The sequence below is a fragment of the Cyprinodon tularosa genome, unplaced genomic scaffold (assembly GCF_016077235.1).
Source record: "Cyprinodon tularosa strain WSP-4 unplaced genomic scaffold, ASM1607723v1 ctg189, whole genome shotgun sequence".
NCBI lineage: Eukaryota > Metazoa > Chordata > Actinopteri > Cyprinodontiformes > Cyprinodontidae > Cyprinodon > Cyprinodon tularosa.
The window spans coordinates 3,599,450-3,617,487 of record NW_024038669.1 but is presented as its reverse complement, the minus strand read 5'-3'; the positions used below and the strand labels follow the sequence as shown (position 1 = coordinate 3,617,487).

At 38.5% G+C, this 18,038-nt stretch overlaps 1 protein-coding gene across 5 annotated transcripts in view; it reads right to left on the bottom strand.

Moving 5' to 3' along the window:
* LOC119782130 (poly(rC)-binding protein 3) overlaps positions 1 to 18,038 on the bottom strand; it is a 69,366-nt gene that overhangs the window by 39,687 nt on the left and 11,641 nt on the right. For 4 of the 5 annotated variants that reach the window (XM_038282935.1, XM_038282938.1, XM_038282937.1 and 1 more), the window contains exons 4-6: positions 4,080 to 4,236; positions 3,830 to 3,853; positions 3,705 to 3,737 (exon numbers count right to left, since the gene is read on the bottom strand). In XM_038282935.1, the coding sequence (XP_038138863.1) occupies positions 3,705 to 3,737; positions 3,830 to 3,853; positions 4,080 to 4,154 (132 nt within the window). In that variant the 5' untranslated portion in view covers positions 4,155 to 4,236. Of the gene's footprint in view, positions 1 to 3,704; positions 3,738 to 3,829; positions 3,854 to 4,079; positions 4,237 to 14,908; positions 15,012 to 18,038 lie in introns of those variants that run through there. The other variant, XM_038282936.1, reaches the window with a different exon arrangement.

Below are 18,038 nucleotides of genomic sequence, written 5' to 3'. Positions count from 1 at the left end.
TTAAAAGCAGACATTTTTAATCTTATCAAAGTTGACTGCTCTGTTGCTGGGCAGACTAAGAGCCTAAGGCCCATTGAAAAAAAATCATCAGCAAAATATTTATCAAAGATCTGCTGTTAAGGGCAAGGAAATCATTTTCTTTTTCTAAATAAATAAATTATAACAAAATCTGTCTGCTTCAAGAACAACCAATCAGAGCTCAGTATGTAAGTTGATATCATAAGAAACCCTGGCTAGAATGAAGAAGATATTTTAGGTCGTCAGTGACTAAACACAGATTTATTCTTAGCTAAAGAAACAAGTTATTGAAATGTTTTCAGGTCTTTCACACATATAACTTAAATAAGCCCTTGATGTACTGTATGCTGATTTATGACAAAGGCATAGGCGGATCTACTGGGGTGGCATAGGGTGGCAACTGCCACCCTAAATGACAGCCTTGCCACCCCTGCTGCCACCCCAGTTGGCGGTAGGGGTGGCGAGGCTTATAAATTATGGATAATTTGAGAATTGCGACCGCTAATTTCCAATGTCGGACTGCAGTGAATGCAGCACGAGATGACGCGAGAGCGACTGAGACTGATTAGTTTTGAAAACCGAATGGGGCAAAAGCGAGGGAGCCAGGGGTGATGGGGAGAGGAGACACGGGATGAAACAGGTAAAAACTGATTAACTATCTTTCGAGAAAGTAAATCATAATGAAAGCACAATGATGCTAGCATAGCTGCAAGGCTGATTTTGAGATGATAAAAATCAGGTTGCAGAACGTTATTTCTCTAACTATGATGTTAGTTAGGCCTGACGTTTCAGGCTCATAAAGACATATTTGCGGTCAACAATGACAGAAAAGAGACGATCAAGTTTGGTTTTACTCAAATCAAAACGCAAAAAGGCATTGGATCTAAATAAATTTGTGAAGTGTTTTGCTAAGCAATTTGGAAATCACCGCATTCAGCTGTTATAGTCATGTCATCTTTATGTTATGCTCTCTGGTGAGCCTTTACAGAGCTGCTACATTTTGTTTTGGCACCTGAGAAAATCTGATATTTCCTTTAATGAAAACCAAAAGTGTTAAAAGTAAATTTAAAAATGTGATACTGGTGTAAATCCTGCTTAATACGAAGCAGTGTTGTTGTTTCTTTTTTTTTGTATATATAGTATGAAACTATCCAGAAATTACCGGTATGAACCTACTCACTAAATGTTTTGTACTTTTACAGATTGGAAGCAAAATTTATTTTTATGTTGCTTCTTTTCAGATTTGTGGAGATTTTGATGTAACATCCAGTACCTGCCTTTTTGTTGATTTATTGATACAAGAGCTCTATCTACAGCATATTTACACACATAAAATGTCTATTTCATGTTGCCTTAACTACTGTATGTCAAGTTACTGAGGAACAAATGGGGTAAATCTGTGTTCAGAGTAAACAATACATAGATGTCCAGTACCTTGTTTGGGTGCCTTGACCCTTTTATTTCTACTGTGTAGTTCTGCTCACTTTAGTCCAGCTCAGTCCATAGATCTCTGATGGGAAACTTTTTCTTTCTATAGTTTCTTCTTGTGCAAATGCTGCAAAGCTGCCTCTCTGACAGTCAATCTCATACATCTGCGACTCAGCACCTGTGTCTTACCTTAATACCTTTCCTGTGATAATGCCCCTCTAGAAGTAGTGTTATCATTCTTCTATCTCCTATTAGGTGAGATCACATTGTACGATGTATTTCTAATATGAACTGTTTCACATGAAACACATACTGTACATACTATTCTCACCAAACTGTGATAACTGTGATTAAATTCAGTGTAAACAAATGCCATATGTTGCCACCCCTCAAAACTTCCTGCCCCCCTCTCGCCACCCCATAAATATTTTTCTAGATCCGCCCCTGGACAAAGGTATACCTAGTTGAATTATTTGATCAAATATTAGATTTACTAGAAAAATATTAGATTTCTTGTTGTTGTTTTTTTTGTGGGTTATTTAGATTTTCCGTTTGATCATTTGGAACTATTTTGCTATGAGAGGCAAAGGTCTGAGTCCCGGTGTTCTGTCAGATCAGCATACCCCATCAGACCAGCACACCTATACTCAATACGCATGGACAAGACGTCAGATTTGCGTTTAGCCCTTTATTTTTGTACAAAAAATAGACTTTAAACTACCTCGACGGACGTTTATCCGTTTAGCAACATAAAAAAAAAAAATGTAAGGGCAGATCAACATACATTCAAAAAACACCACCAAGTAAGTAATTAAATAGTTTTTTGTACACGACTAAAGGGAAACACGCAAGTTGAGTTAGTTTAAAGGGTTTTTTTTGTACAAAACTATAGGGATAAAGCAAAGAGATAAACTGTCATGGTTTTGGTTCTGTTGTGCTTTACTTTGCTCCATGTTTCCTAATTTTATTGGTTTAATTCCGGTTTTGTTGTAGTTTCTAGATTTATGCTAGTTCTCAGGTTTTTCTGTTGTCCACTGTTGCCCTGTGTGTGTGTCTGTTCCTTTCCCCTTGGCTCCCTAGTTGTCTCCTCTCACACCTGCTCCTCATCTGCTCGTTAGCCCTGCCTTTGTCTCAGTCAGCTATATATTCTCTCCCTCTGCTGTCACTCCTGGTTGGTTCCTTGTTGTTGCTGGTCCTGTCATTGCTGTTCTCTTCCCACCTTGTCTCTCCCTGGCTCCTTGTGCGAGTTTTCCCCTGATGTCTCCATGGTTCTGGTCTGTGTTACATTTTTAGTTGGATTGTGCCTCTATTATTTGTGCTTGCATTAACACTACATTTGGTACCGGGCCGCACAGAAAAAAGTACATAATTATATATATATATATATAATCTATCGACGATCAGAGTCTGGGTGACGTTTTTTTTTGAAAAATATAAAAAAATTGCGGTATTCTCTCCCAATTACATCAGTCGGTGTGAAGCGGGATTTTCTGCGGTTACAGCGACCAAAACAAAGCTACGGAGCAGACTGGACATCAGGAGCACACTTCATCTGTCATTTTCTCTGATTACGCCTAGATGGGACCGGCTCGTTGTTTTATTTTTATGCTGTTTGTATTTGATTTTATGCCAGTCGTATCATTTTACTTGATCATAACCCAAACCCCCCGCCCGGTCCGTTAAAATATTGTCTGACATATAACTGTCCGTGGTGCAAAAAAGGTTGGGGACCGCTGCTCTAAACCACAACCAAAATGTGACATAAGTGGGTATTGACTATGGGTATGCTGGTCTGATCGGGTATGCTCATCTGACACAACACAGGCATGGTTTCCACATCTACTACCAACAGTTTTATGGTATAAGATATTTTATGGTGTTTTGTTAAAGTTTGCTGCAGCATCACTATAAATGAACAAAGCAACTGTAAAACTTAGAGGTTTTGGAATTGTTTCCTTTTATCTATATTTTTCACTTCACTTCAATGTACAGTATGACTATTACAGAATAGCAGCTATGTTCAGAGGCTCTAGGTTTTGGGAGTTAAGCTGAGGTTAAATATTTCCCATTCATTGCCACCAAATTCATAGCTCCTCATGTAATCAGTAATGTGCTGCCAGTGTTAGCAAAATATCAATGCAGAAACAGTAGGACATATTATGGTTTATTATGTAAATAATAGATTAATAAATTAATGTTACTCCCAGAAAAGTTATCCAAACATCTTTAATATCTATTATTTGTTTTTATAAACTCACCTCGTCTCGCATCTTTTTTACAGTTTCTCCTTTCTGTAGCATAAAAACCAAATACAAAGCATCGGAGGTTAAATCCACATCTCTTTAGGAAGTTTCCTTTTCCTTATGTGAGAAGGAATACTCACCTTACCAATTATACTCCCCACCTCCTGAAAGAATAAACATCTTTGTAGAGTCTTACAGGCAAAATATTGTATTAAAATGTACAGTATTGTGGATAATTTATGGCATTTAACATAATTGTGTACTGGATGTCCAACAATAGTAGTTAATATTAACTACAGTTAGCTGCAGTGCTTCATTTTCTACATCTGCTAAAGTCCAGATGTGAATCAGGAAAAAACCTCTGTAATCCACATTCAAGGTTTGTCTTACTTTTCCATGCATGAGGAGGCGGATGGTCAGAGTGACATTCAGCCCACCCTCTGACTGGACTTTGCTGTTCTCCATGCTGGGGGATGTGGGAATGGCTCTGCCCTTTAATGTCCTCTGAGGAAGATGGATTACTGTTATATTCCAGCCAGCCAGTCACCTATCAAAGTAAACATCAGATAAAGACTCATTAAAACCAGTCTGTTTGCCTAAATGTTTAAAAGTTTGGAACTAAAAAAAAAAAAAGGAAAAATTCAACAGCATATCTTTCTTATTTTTATTAGTTTTACAGATTTTAGAGGAAATTGGATCCTTTCTAGTTATTATTGATACCATAAAGCATTTTATAATTACCATCCTCATTTTGAATTACTTCAGAGAAAGGTAAAAGAAGTGTCACTCTCATGAATCCAATGAATGCTTTTTCACATGACGAAAACACAGTTATGAAAAACAATAAAAATACCTTAAACCATTTTAAAAAATATCATGAAGTCTGATTTCACACTCTGATTCGCTTTTAATCAAGACCACATCATCCTTTTTATTTTCCAAGTGTGTTTAAAGATGTTCAAGGTGTACAGTTGTTTCAGACTTTGGGAATTCAATGATAAGGAATTTCTCCACTGCGAACGTCAAGACTGACATTTAAACTAAGTCCATTGTCTCCACGTCTTTTAAAACCGTACTGATTTCTACTCATTGTAACATTCCCATTTGCTTGTACCCCCCTGGCGTGAGTTTTGTTCCTTTTGCAAGAAGAACGTGGTTAAAATGGTAATGTGCATCGCAGCCTGTTCAGGCTTGATATAATCAGCCACCTTGTTTCATTCTGCTGCAGGGCGCGCTCCTCATTCTCTGTTTTCTGCTTTTAGAGGAGCACAACAGCATCCAGCTACAGGTTATAATTTTCGGCTAGACACTGCTTTATCGTGGCGTTCTCAAACACAAACAGAACAATAGTTATCTAGGGAAAAAAAGATGAGAAGGCATTGTGGGGGGGTGAATCGGCTCTTTGGATAATGGTTTATGCAGCACCTCTCTGGATAATAGCAGAGTACATGAATAGCATCAGATTGATATTTTCAACAGGTTTCATTTTCCTAGTGTAAGATTTCCAACAAGGATTTTAAAGACTTAGTTGGAACAATGCTTACTTCCCTCATTGGTCATTCTGCCATTCGGTTTCTTAGACAGACTTATTATCCCAGAACATATGGATCAGGGGTCACCAACTTCATGGCTACCGAGTCATAGGAAGGGCTACCAATACTGACCTATGAACTGGAGGGATCAGTGTTCACATACAGTAAATCTCATCCATAAAAACTCATTTTTATTCTTATTTTATTCTTTTATTCATTACTAATTTTCTTTTTAATATTGTCATTTTGAAACCGCTGAAATATGATGAAATAGTAAACATGATGAAATAATACATAAATTATTAAAAAGAAGAGCAACAGAATAAAAAAAAATAAACTTAGGCCCCGTCCACACGAAGTCAAAACGAACACGAAACGCTGATATTTTCCAAAACGTTTGCCGTAAAGACGGAGACGTAAAATAAATGTGAGCGTCCACACGAATGCATGAAAACGCTGCAAAATGTATGCCAGGCCTGTAAGTGGCGCTGTGGTGCCAAAGCAAAAATAAGCGACGAAATGTTGGGCATGCGCACTAATATTTATACATGTTTGCCCTGCGGGCCCATTTTCGTGGTTAAGTCAAATTCAGGTGCTGAACTATGTCGTTGATATTGCTCCGTTCTTCCTGGAGATATTCCAGAAGAAGAAGATTCTGTTGTAAGCCCGACAGCAGGGTGAGTAGCATTAGCAGCAACGGCGCCATTGTTGTTTTGATACTGTGTCGCGCATGCGTGTTTAGAGGTGACGCTATGATGCATGCGTGTAAAAAAAAAACATGCGGTTAGAGCGTAAAGATGGAAACGCGAAAACGGCGTTTCGAAATCTTCCAACTCTGAAGGCTGAATAAAAAAAAGATCGTTTACAGACCCCCGAAACGCCGGCTTCGTGTGGATGAGAGGCTGGTTTGGTGAAAAATTTGTGCGTTTAGGCCAGGGTTCGTCTTCGTGTGGACGGGGCCTTAACCCACTGAGTGAGTTCTTCTGACGAAGAGGGCACCCCATGTGGTCCTTGAGGGCCCCTTGGTGCCCGCGGGCACCGCGTTGGTGACCCCTGATATGGATTAAGAAGATTGCAGCCATTTTTGTTTAGTTAGCTGAAGGTGGTATAGCAGATACAAAAGGTTAAAAAAAGAGAAACCCAGACACCTCTGTGGTGAGACTATTATTTGAGATTTTGAAGCATTTCCAGGTTAAAACTGACATCCAACCCCTCCAGCAAGTTGGAGGAATGCTCCAGGACTCTAGAAATGACCTAAATAGCCTCCAAAAGGACAATATTGAAAACTCAAACTAAAATCTAAAATTACTTATATCAATCCAAAGGGCCAGTGTCTGTAATCCACAACAGTAAATCCAACATAGAATAGTCCAGATCTTGAGCTATAAAAAGGCTGGGGTGAATTTAAAGGGGCTTAACATGCAAGAAACCTCTCAGCTTGAAGTGAGGAGTGGTGAAGCCATATATTGGTGTCAGAGATTATTGTCTCCAAGTAACATCTCACTGATGTTATGCTAACCAAATAGAGGTAAGAGTGGGGTGTCCTAATTTTTTTCCTTACCCATTGATAACTTTTATTTATCAAGTTTTTTTTTTTTTCAAAGTCCATCTCTTTGAGAAACACCTTGTAAAAGCAGCATTTTATGTTTTGCAAAGAAAAAAAAAGTCCTCTTAATCATTAAAAATAATAATTAAGCAGTTAAAGAGGCTGTGAAGGTTTGCAAACTACTGAACCTAACCAAGAACTTATCTAACAGTTCACATTGGGTCAGTATAGTCATTTTATTAAGTCCATAGGCCCAAATGCACAGATTTATTCAGGGGAATAACAGCAACAGAAGCAATTATGCAAGTTGCTTTGAGACGAGGACAGACTCTTTAATCACACGAAGAGGAAGCGTCTGACTGATGGCGAGTGACCTCCAACACTCAACTCTGGAATAGTTACAGACGCCTGAGAGAAAAATTTATCATAGTTATACTACTCCTTTAAATAAGAATATCAGTTTTAAATCCAGGAATTAATTATATGAATAAGCAAAATCTATTAAAAAAATTTAATTTCAACAATTTACATAATTGATTCTTATACAAGCATCTGAAAGTATGCTGTCAATCCAGCCTGGTTGTTTGGATTTATGGGCTGGCTTGCTGCTTGCCTGTTCTTGCTGTGCTCTACTCTGTTAATTAAAGTGAGCAGATGCACCTGCAACTCTCCCAATTACCCTCATTCTTCTCAGCTGTTAATTTGACTATTTATACCTGCCTCTATCAGCTTTTCAAAGGCATATTTTCACATCCTCCTTGCTTGCATGAGGTTCTGTTCAGTGTTAGTGTGCACCACCTGCCATTAAGGGTTTCTGTGCTCACCTTAGTGATGGAAATTTTCAAAGATCCGTGAACCAATGAACCAGTTTGATACAATTGGCTAAAACTCAACACCATGCTTGATGTATTTGATAATACGGGTAGATAGGCCTGGGAACTACATTTGAACACATTATTATAGGGCTGAACTAATCTGTTCATGACGATGATGATAATAAAAATAATTTTAAAAACAAATGTCTGACCTGCGAAATTGCAACATGATAAATAGCCCTTCTGATGCACCACAGCTATATGGCAGTGTGGTCCAGCAACTATTTTATCGAATTATAATGTGTGTCCTGGCTTTTCAAGCCCATGTTGATTACTTGCATGATCTCCAAACATGCATGACTTGCACTCAGGAAACTGTACCATCGATTCCAGTCCAGGTCCTCTATTGCAGGCATCCCCAGTCTCGGTCCTCGAGGCCCGCTGTCCTGCAGGTTTTAGAGGTTTCCCTGCTTTAGCACAGCTGATTATAATGATTGCAATAGACCAAGAGCCTGTTAATCCGCTTTCAATTAAAATCAGCCGTGCTGGAGCAAGGAAACCTCTAAAACCTGCAGGACAGCGGGCCTCGAGGACAGAGGTTGGGGATGCCTGCTCTATCGCGTACCTAATCATGTGTATATATTGTTTCTACTTTATTTAAATTAGGACACTTGTCGGCCCCGTGTAGCACAGTATTAGGATAGACTGCACCTACAACTAAATAAATACTTTCATAAAATAACCTTGAAATAGTAATTTCAATTATTCTAATCAGCTCTTCTGCCCAGTTATTTCCACAGGTTCTCCACATTCCTCCTGTGGTTCTGACTGATAAAGATTGTATTAAAAGAGAATTATCAGGAGCTAAATAGTGTTTATATAGTAGTTTATATATGGCACTGGCTTTCCTTCCATGTCCCTTCCTCTCTTTACTCACCCAGTTACACGCATTTCACTACTAGACATCTTTTTTCTTTATGAATAAACTAAACTAACCTGATCTTTAATTTATTTTGCTTTTAAACTAACCTATTCTAAGCTATATCATTTGGGGATCTAACTGATGAGATGTGTTTTGTGAATGAATATGTTATAAATGAATCATTGGATGAATGTAAGTATAGGTGTGTTTGTTTTTCTGAGTCTGTAATGTGTGTGTGTATCTGTCTATTTTTGTTCTATGTGTAATGTTAAAATAGACCTTAATTAGGGTGCCCAAACGTCCGTATTTCCCGGGACATATCCGTATTTCACGTCCTGTCCCGGGCGTCCCGGGTTTTTTTTTAGAAAGTGAGGAAATGTCCCTGATTTCACTGCGCACGACGCTCCGTGTGACGTAATCCCTGAGCCGCGTCAGTGCAGGCAGCCCTGTTCTTAATCAGAGGCTCTGTTCGAAAAAACCTGGGCTGCATCCTCCAAGGACGCGGTCTACCTAGACTGGATCCTTCGAAGTCCTTGAAAATAAGGAGGCCGGAAGAGTTTTGTCTGTAAATTCCAGGTCTACCCTTCGGCGGGTTTTACCGGCGTATGCTCTGTTGCTTAGCAACCGTGAAAGTTGACGCACAAAGCAGGAAAGGAATGAATACGAGGTTTTCAAAACTGTTTGTTTATTTATTTATTTTTAAAAAAGTTAAAGCGAACAAAGACTACATTAACAAGAATCCAGAGTGGAATAAAGATTCCAACCACCAGGAGCAGGAACAAATAAAATCAAATGTAATGATAGAAACCTTAGTCAGTTAAATAACCTGCTGCTGTCATTTTGCACATCTCTGATGTGGCTGCTATTTTTAAATATCCATCACTGTAAAAATGTCCATAGCTGCATATTGGTTATTTATTCTCCAGTTTTATATTGTTAAAACACTTTACAGTATTTTATTGTTTAAATTTTAACTGTTCCCTATTATGTTATTCTTATACATTTTTCTAAGGTCCACATTTGTGTGACCATTTTCAATAATCTTTCTGCTGCTGTAAATTTGCCCATTGTGGGACAATAAAGGGATTTTCTATACTATAAAAGGGTTAGAAATACATAAGTAAATCTAAACAATGTATGTATAAAAATTTATCTGCAAAATCTCTAATATTCAACAACAAAAAATACTTAGTGAAGCATATTGTGCAAAACAACAATAAAAAAAATTAAACTCCTATCAGATTTATAGTTCCCACTCTGCAGATCTATTAGAATCTGTCCTTAAATTACAGCCAAACTCATTTACACAGTAACAGATAAAAACCTTTAGATAAATCAAACATTACCGCCACATATCTGACTCAATAACCGTTAAAACAACTATTTTCATTAATTTCAGACGGAACTATTGACAGAGTTGTATTATATTAAACTGAACTTCCAAATTTCACCACTGTTCTGCGCCAAGTAACATTTCCTCTGATCACGGAGCAAATCCCGATGATGAGACATTTGTTCTTTAAATCAACACCCCCCCCCCCCCCCCCCCAACTCAAAGTGCGGTTTGAGTTGCGATTCAGATTATTTGAATTAACTGAAGTTTGACATGAAGTGTTACGTTATGAGGCCTCGCTAACAGCAGTCACATGACTGGGGTGCGCTGAAACATTTCTCAGGGACATTTCTGCTTCACAAAGGAGAACGCTGTGTCGAGCAGACTGACTCAGGCCTAATATCACTCGCTCACCCTGCCCTGAATGGAATTGGCATTTAACCCTGGTCATGTCCTGGACATCCTCCGACTGTCATGAGTCTATTCCTCCTTATATCAGCCATATCAAAGCTAGTCATCAGCCTAGTAGCCATTTCCCGTCTTCTCAAAGCCTGCTTGGCAGCTATTATCCACCTGGTCAAAGTGCAGCACAGTCCGGGATATACAAAAAATAACTACAAGTACCATGACAGGATGGAAATCTGGTTCTCGGGTTTCTTATAACACCATATATCAAATTCAGTTATTCTGTAGGCTACAGAATAACTACATTTCCTTTTATTTTTTTCTTCCAGCAAAAGTTACAGTGAATTCTATTAAAGCAAAACTGATGTAGAGGACAGAAAAGTTTAGTTAAACTGTTGGCTTGATTGTTGAAAGGTGTGATTTTTCGGATTTATATTCTTTTTGGGGAATATTTGATGTCTTCACGTCTCTGTGGTACCAAAGTAATTAGAAGCACATGGACAATAAGTAATTTGATGTGGTATGAATGTGTTAAGTTTTCTCCCGGCGTAATGATCTTGGTGCTTTTCCCAAACATAGTGCTGCAGCCAAATGTGTTAACAAGCTGAGGAGATGGATAATCCCTTAGGATCGTTTCACACTTGGATCAGATTTTCTCATTAATATGGATGTTTCTGAAACAAATTCAAGGGTTGCTTCAAGTTTTACTTTAAGCAAGCTTTTTTGTACAAACTTAGGATTGCAGCTGCAATGATTTATGTTTAAACCAATTTGAAGTACACAAGGTTATCAATAACTCATCCTAGGAAACTAAAAACGAGGGAATGGAAACAGATCCGTTGTTCTGAAGCATTATGTTAAACTAGCCAAAGGAGCAAGGGAGCTGCTGTTGGTGATTTTTCTAAGTTATTTATTTTCATATTTAGTTTGAAACAAACCATTTCCACTTTCAGCAACAAATATTTATTATCATAAACAAATTGAATTGCATTTCCTCTAAGACCCCTGATATATTTTTTTTTATGTGGAGTTGATAACTTCAAAAAATAAACTTTTTAGTCCTGAAAGGCAGCAGATAAGCAAGAAACATTAACACACCTTTTGCCAACAGCTTTTGCTAAAACAAAACAAAAGAAAAACACAATCAGAAAATCATGATTTATAGTAGAAAACAAAGTGTCCCCAAAATTACAGAGATATCATTTGTTCATGCGACCTGTGGAATGCTTTGCATTTCATCATACCGATAAGACACAGAGGATGACATTTAAAAAAGCAGGACCAGCACCTGATAGATTTGGAAAGGGGTCCAGGTATGCTTTTACATAAGTCCAAGTAGGCATAATGTGCAGTGTAATATATATGTTGACCAAGCAGATGTCACAGCAGTGCACTAAGAAAATCCCTATCCTTATTTTCTGATACTGTTTTGTTTTTCTAACCACCTACTCGTGCAGAATTACATTAAATAATGTAGCTACATGGCATGTAAATATAAACCAAAGAGAAGATTAGGGTTTAGGGCATTGACCCTCGCCCTCCTGGGCTGCATTATGTGAAAATGGGCTGGGGAGAGAAGTGCAGGCTCCAAGCCCTGATGGTAGATCTTCCTCATGATGCCCATGAATTTCATGCACATGTTGAAAACATCTAAGAAATTCCAAAAAAGTAAAAAAAAAAACTAAAAAAACAATTCACTAGGTTTTGTTTCCAAGTTTGAAGATGTTTTGCTTCACATCCAGGAAGCGTTTTCCAATTCAAAATGTCAGAAATGGCATTGAGTTCAAGGCTCTTATACAGTGGCCGACAAAGCCTTTAAATAACATGCAAATTGAAAAATTGGACGAACGAGTCCACCCCTTTGGAATTGGGGTCATTTGGCTTCTTTTGTTTGCCTGCAATGCCCCATACCTGCCTGTGAAAAGACATGCATTCAAGTTTTCCTCTCCTTCTTGCTTCTCTTGCAATGATATCTTTAGTCTGGTACCTATGCAGACAAAGAATCCTTAGGGGAGGTAGGCCACTGCGGGTGGATTAACCGTGAGGGAGCGGTGCGCTCCACAAGTTCTGGCAGGGTTGGGAGTAGCACCTTTCAAAATAGTTGGTAAAGGAGGATTGGAAAAGTGAAAATGACAATGACTTTCAGTTTCCTCTGGTACGGTAGATGCATACCGTATTTTCGCGACTATAAGGCGCATAAAAACGTCTTTTTGTCCATCAAAATGTGCAGTGTGCCCTATGTGTGTTGTTACTGCGGACGTTGTTGAGACCACCATGAGAACGTTAAAGGGGGAAGTGTGGGCGTGGATTGTGTATAAAAGAACAGGTATGTGCTTTATGCAGGACATTGTTGTTTTGTTGCTGGATGGATGAGGAGATGATGAAAGAGTGGCTGAGGGAGGTGTATGTAAGGAGACCAGGTGGTTTTTTCCACGCATCACCATCGCTGTTAATCTGTGACTCCATGCGTGCCCATCTCACAGCCAATGTGAAAAACAAGGTGAAACAAATGAACGCTGTGCTTGCTGTTATTCCGGGAGGTCTGACAAAGGAACTTCAACCGCTCGACAAATCGGTGTGAACCGGCCGTTCAAAGTAAGGCTGCGAGCGGCGTGGGAGCGATGGATGACCGACGGAGACCACAGTTTCACGAAAAGTGGAAGGCAGCACCGTGCAAGTTACGCCACAGTTTGCGGATGGATTGTAGATGCTTGACTAACGTGTCTGCTGGCACTGTTGTTCAAGCTTTCACAAGAGCCGGCATCATTTCCGAGGAGCTGCCCGGCACGGAGAGTGACTCTGACAGCGAAGAAGGAGAGATTGTCATGACTAATTTATTGCAGCTGTTTAATTCAGAAACAGAGGATGATGACTTCGATGGGTTTGATTGATACTTTGTAAAAAAAATACATGAATAAAGCACAAACATACTCAGTTTTGCTCCCGCTCTATTTTTAACTACGCAGTAGAGGTGTTTAAACGTAGTAGAGGATATGTCCCGGGATATAAAACCCACGCCCTATAATCCGGTGCGCCTTATGTGTGTGTTAAATACAGTATTGGCACACATAACTGAGACTGCGCCTTTTAGTATGGTGCACCTTATGGTCATGAAAATACGGTATGTCCTAAAGCCTACTGCGATTCTCCAGATTGCCTAACGTGGGATGGCCCATGTTTCCTAACAACTTACAGGGTCAAATCCTCAGATGCAAGTGCCATGGATTACATTAGCTCTGCCTGTCCCTCCAGGTCTTCTCATACCTGGTCTAACTTACTGTATAGCTGAGCATGTTACCTTCAAACTAAGAGACCAGAAATTCCCAGTGCTGGTGGAGCAATTGGTAAGAGCCTCCAGTGCAATGTCCTTATTTTTACTTAATTTTTCTCTCTTACAAGCTATCACCAATCTCTAATGCAGTGTTTTTCAACCCTGGTCCTCAAGGCACCCTGCTCTCCATGTTTTGGATGTTTCAGAGGTTCAGCACACATGATTCAGATGATTGCAGTTCAGCAAAGCCTGATAATCTGCTATCAATTGACAACAGGTGTGTGAAAGCTGGGAAACATCTAAGAAATGCAGGCCAGTGTGCCTTGAGGACCATGTTTGAAAAACACTGCCCTAATGGACACTCTGAGGACCACAGGAATAGTATAGCAGAGGCATGTGGTTAATAAGTGGCCATTTGTTAGGGAAAAACAAGCAAAAAAGTTTGATTTCACCAGTGCAGTTTGTCCTGCATCTGCTCTGTTCACATGCTAACAGGATGTCAACAAAATCACTTCTAAAGATGATCGAAAAATCATTTAAAAATCTACTTTTAGATCGCTATAAAAAAAAATTATCAATAAGGCTAAAAAAAAAGTCAGGAGTGGTGTGTTTTGTTTTTTTGTGCAACCGTATGGTTTAGGCCAACTCTCAACAAATAGAGTCAAATAAAATGAATAAGGTCATTTGACCTAAAACAATGTGTTTTCTCAGACATCTCCTAAAGCCTTGCTGAAAAGTCGACAACCTGAAATAAATTATAATCCTGTAGAAGATCTTCACTGGAACAGTTTTGGATCAGTTTTGGATCTAATCAGGATTTCTGCCAGTCAGAACCCCACACCCCAAAGCTACTGTATGTGACTGCAACCAGGCTAGAGCCTGTCATGTCTAATTAGTTGGCCCCAATAAGATCTGAGCTATATTTATAATAACAAGCTGATGCCTGTTTTCATTGTTCTCCTGCCATGCAGCATTAGCTTGGCACGTTGTTGTTTTTAGTCTGTTGGTGTCTGCTACAAAATGAAGATGTTATCAACAAATCACAGGTTACAAATACCGACTGCAGTTACATTTATAATACCAAAAAAAATAATCATTAAGGAAGAGAAAATTAAAATTTCTGAACAGCTTAATGACACAAATATGCTATTTTACCTCAAAGGTTTAAGGAAAGTGTGTGTCGTTAGCTATAAATCATAAGTCTAATCCTAAGAAGTGATTCAAAGAAAATCATTCTGCTCCGATTACTCTCTTTAAAATAACGCCATGCAGGCAGTCATGCAGGAGTGACACCCTGGAACAATATCTACAACATTAGTTCAGCATAATACATTAGAACAAAGATATTAATATAATTTAATAATGTCATTAACAGGAATTTGAAAAAAGATTTACCTTTAACAGCTTAAACTTTATGAACACTGCCTCAATTCCTAAAGGAATTCCTAGATTTCCATCCCATTTTTCACTAAGATGCGGTGCAGTGGTGGCAAACAACTGGTCAAGACATGAGGTCATGCAGGCGATGAATCAGGACTCATGACGTCAAAATATAGACACGTGACCAGTGGAGGAATTCGAACTTTGATAAATGTTGGAGATAACTGGCTTGTTTTTTTTTTTTGTCATGCTTTGACCTGTCAAGCAAACTCACTGGGCAGAAGAAACCATTAATGCCCCAGATCAGGATACCCCTCAGGGTGTGGGGAGTCTGGAGAAAGCTAACAATGAAAATTAGTATTCTTTAATATGTCAGCTTTTCAAACATTGATGTTGGCTCACAGCTTAGATGGAGTTTCCTACTGTTGGGTTTAAAATTACATTCAATATAAAAAAGAATCTCAAAATGTTAAATTTCACATTAGTTAAGTGATAAGAAAAACAATAAACACATGTTGAACACGTTTTTGTGTTCAAAACAGAAGTGGATTTTCACTTCTTATATCCAGAGGCATTTTGTTTGCTTGCTGATTTTAGCTGAGTGGTTAGATTTGATAATTTAGAAAAATAATCTTTAAGTCTAGGCAAAAGAAGCATTTTTATCAGTTCTCTAGCTGTAAAATGGCAAACACAGCTAAAACTGCTGCCTTGGAATAAGAAGGTAAAAAGTTCCTACTCAGGGGTATATCTGCATCTTTATTTAGGAGGTTATACATTTCCAAAACAATGAAAAATACTGGTTCCACACCAAAGTAAGAAATCTCTAGAAATCCTAAACTTGACCATAAGAACCCAGGCCTGGCCAGAAAGAGTTATGCAATGCGTATTCAATGTACAGCTTGTCGATGTAAGAACGCTCAGACTTTCCGGTCTAAAACAGACCAATCACAGCACAGGATGCACCAGAATTACCCCTAAAGAAATGTTGCTTAAAACTGGGTCTGCAGGGCAGGAATGTTTTATTGATGGCCTTTATTACACCGACAATTAGCTATACAACTGTCTGCTGTAGGAGATTTTCTTTAACAAAAAAAAAGACATAATGTCTGATTGATCCTAACCTGTTTCCACTGACTGCTAGTCCTGCTTTGAAATCTGACTCTATCTGCCCCTTTTCAGACTGAGGCCTATCAACCTGACTGGACAGGCTATAAGAACCCATGCCCAGCCTTATGCGGCTCACAGCCTTTTGAAGGCAATGGTTTAGGTTTTTAATACTTTATCAACCATTAGCATTAGACATCTGGACATGCATGTATTCTTTTTTCCAATTCGTGGTGCGAGTTCCTTCAAGGGTTTAATTCACTTAAAGTTAAGAGGAGAAGTATGGGAAAATAGAAGAGGGAAACCAAGTTTTTTAAAAAGGGAAGAGAAATTGACAAAATGTTTTAATGTTTAGTATAAAGAGTTTGCTCTTGCTACATTGGTTTTGAGATTATCTTTAATTCCGTTTATTATATAAATTTCTAAAAACAAGTAACAAGATTTCATTAAAATCCATTTTACTGTACATCAAAATTTGTCATTCTAAAAAAAGTAAAAAAAAATTTTTTCAAACTTGGAAACAAAGTCCAATGGATTGTTTACTAACTTCTTTGGAATGACTATGACCTGGGTATATTCAACAGCAACTTGTCATTCCTTAAAAATAAATATATTTTCAAGGAATGTGGAGCGCACGTACCAACGCACTAACCAGTCTGAAGGGTGGGGCGCAATGAAAACCAAGAAGGGCATGAATTAGAGAAAATTAATCCACTGATTATGTGGGTTTACTATTAGACCTATTTAGAAAAAAAAAAACACTAGGGTCTCTGAGAAATTATGTTTCTTTCATACACTATATGCTTTTAGAAGGAGGGAGGACAAATCTCTCTGAAAGCTATATATTTGCACCAGATAATAAATGATGTGGCACAAGATCTAATTTCATTTCCAATAAAACATTTTTCTTCATGGCTGCATCTTCAGAGATGTATTGCAGAACTCAAATGGGTGGGCTTGCAAATGATGGATAATACCACAGAGATGAACAATGCTGATGAACACAAAGGAGCCATGTTGAGCCCAAATTAAATGAGTTCCCCGAGAGAGCTCCATCTGTTTTCAGTTCAGATGCCCTCGACATCTTCGGAGCTCCCTCATGCAATCCCAGCTCTACAAACCTCATCAGGTACTGTCAACTACATTAATGGTGTTTGGAGATTCTTATGAGGTAAACCACCAAGGAGCTCTCTGTTAAAACAACAGCAGGGTCAGCATCAGTCCTTAACAATGTTTAGCATTATGGTGTTTCAGGAGCTCAGAAATAACCAAGTTCTCAGAGTACGGTAGTACATGAAGAAAAAACAATGGTTGCTGCGTGGTACCCCATGGTGACATGTCTTAAGCTGTTGTTTCTAAAGTTAAAAGTAACTTTTAGTTAATTGATTCTTAGCTCTATCTGATTGAGTTAGTGTCTCTTAGATTTGGAATGGAAGTTGCTATAAAGATCTAAGTGTTTTTTTGGGTGTATGTGATTTCTTGGGTTTTTCTTTGTTGCCATCTGGTGCCCTCTTGTGTTGGTCCCCTAGCTCCTTTCTAGAAGCCTCTGTTCACACCTGCTCCCAATCAGCTCATTAGTCCTGTCTTTGTTCAGTCAGCCATAAATACTCTCCCTGTGCAGTGACTCAGTGTTGGTTCCTTGTCTTTCCAGATCTTTCTCTAACTTCTAGTACATGTTTTCCCTGATGTCTCCCTAGTTCGGGTTTGTCTTGCATTTTTAAGTTGGATTTTTGGATTCCTGCCTCTTTTACCTGTGAACACTACATTAAAACTACAAGAACTTACCCCTGCCTCTGCATTTGGGTCCTCAAAACCTCCACTCAACCTGACAATAACAAGTTAGCCACATCCACGGGATATTAAATGGACATTAAATATAAATATAAGTGAGCATTAAATATGAAGTTATTGCAAAATATAAACAAATCTACAATTCCTTGAGTTGTTGAGTTTTAACAATAACTACAGGAAAAGGACAATGTACATTTAGAGAAATTTTGTATAAATTGCCAGCATTAGAGACTCGTAGACTCACTCACTG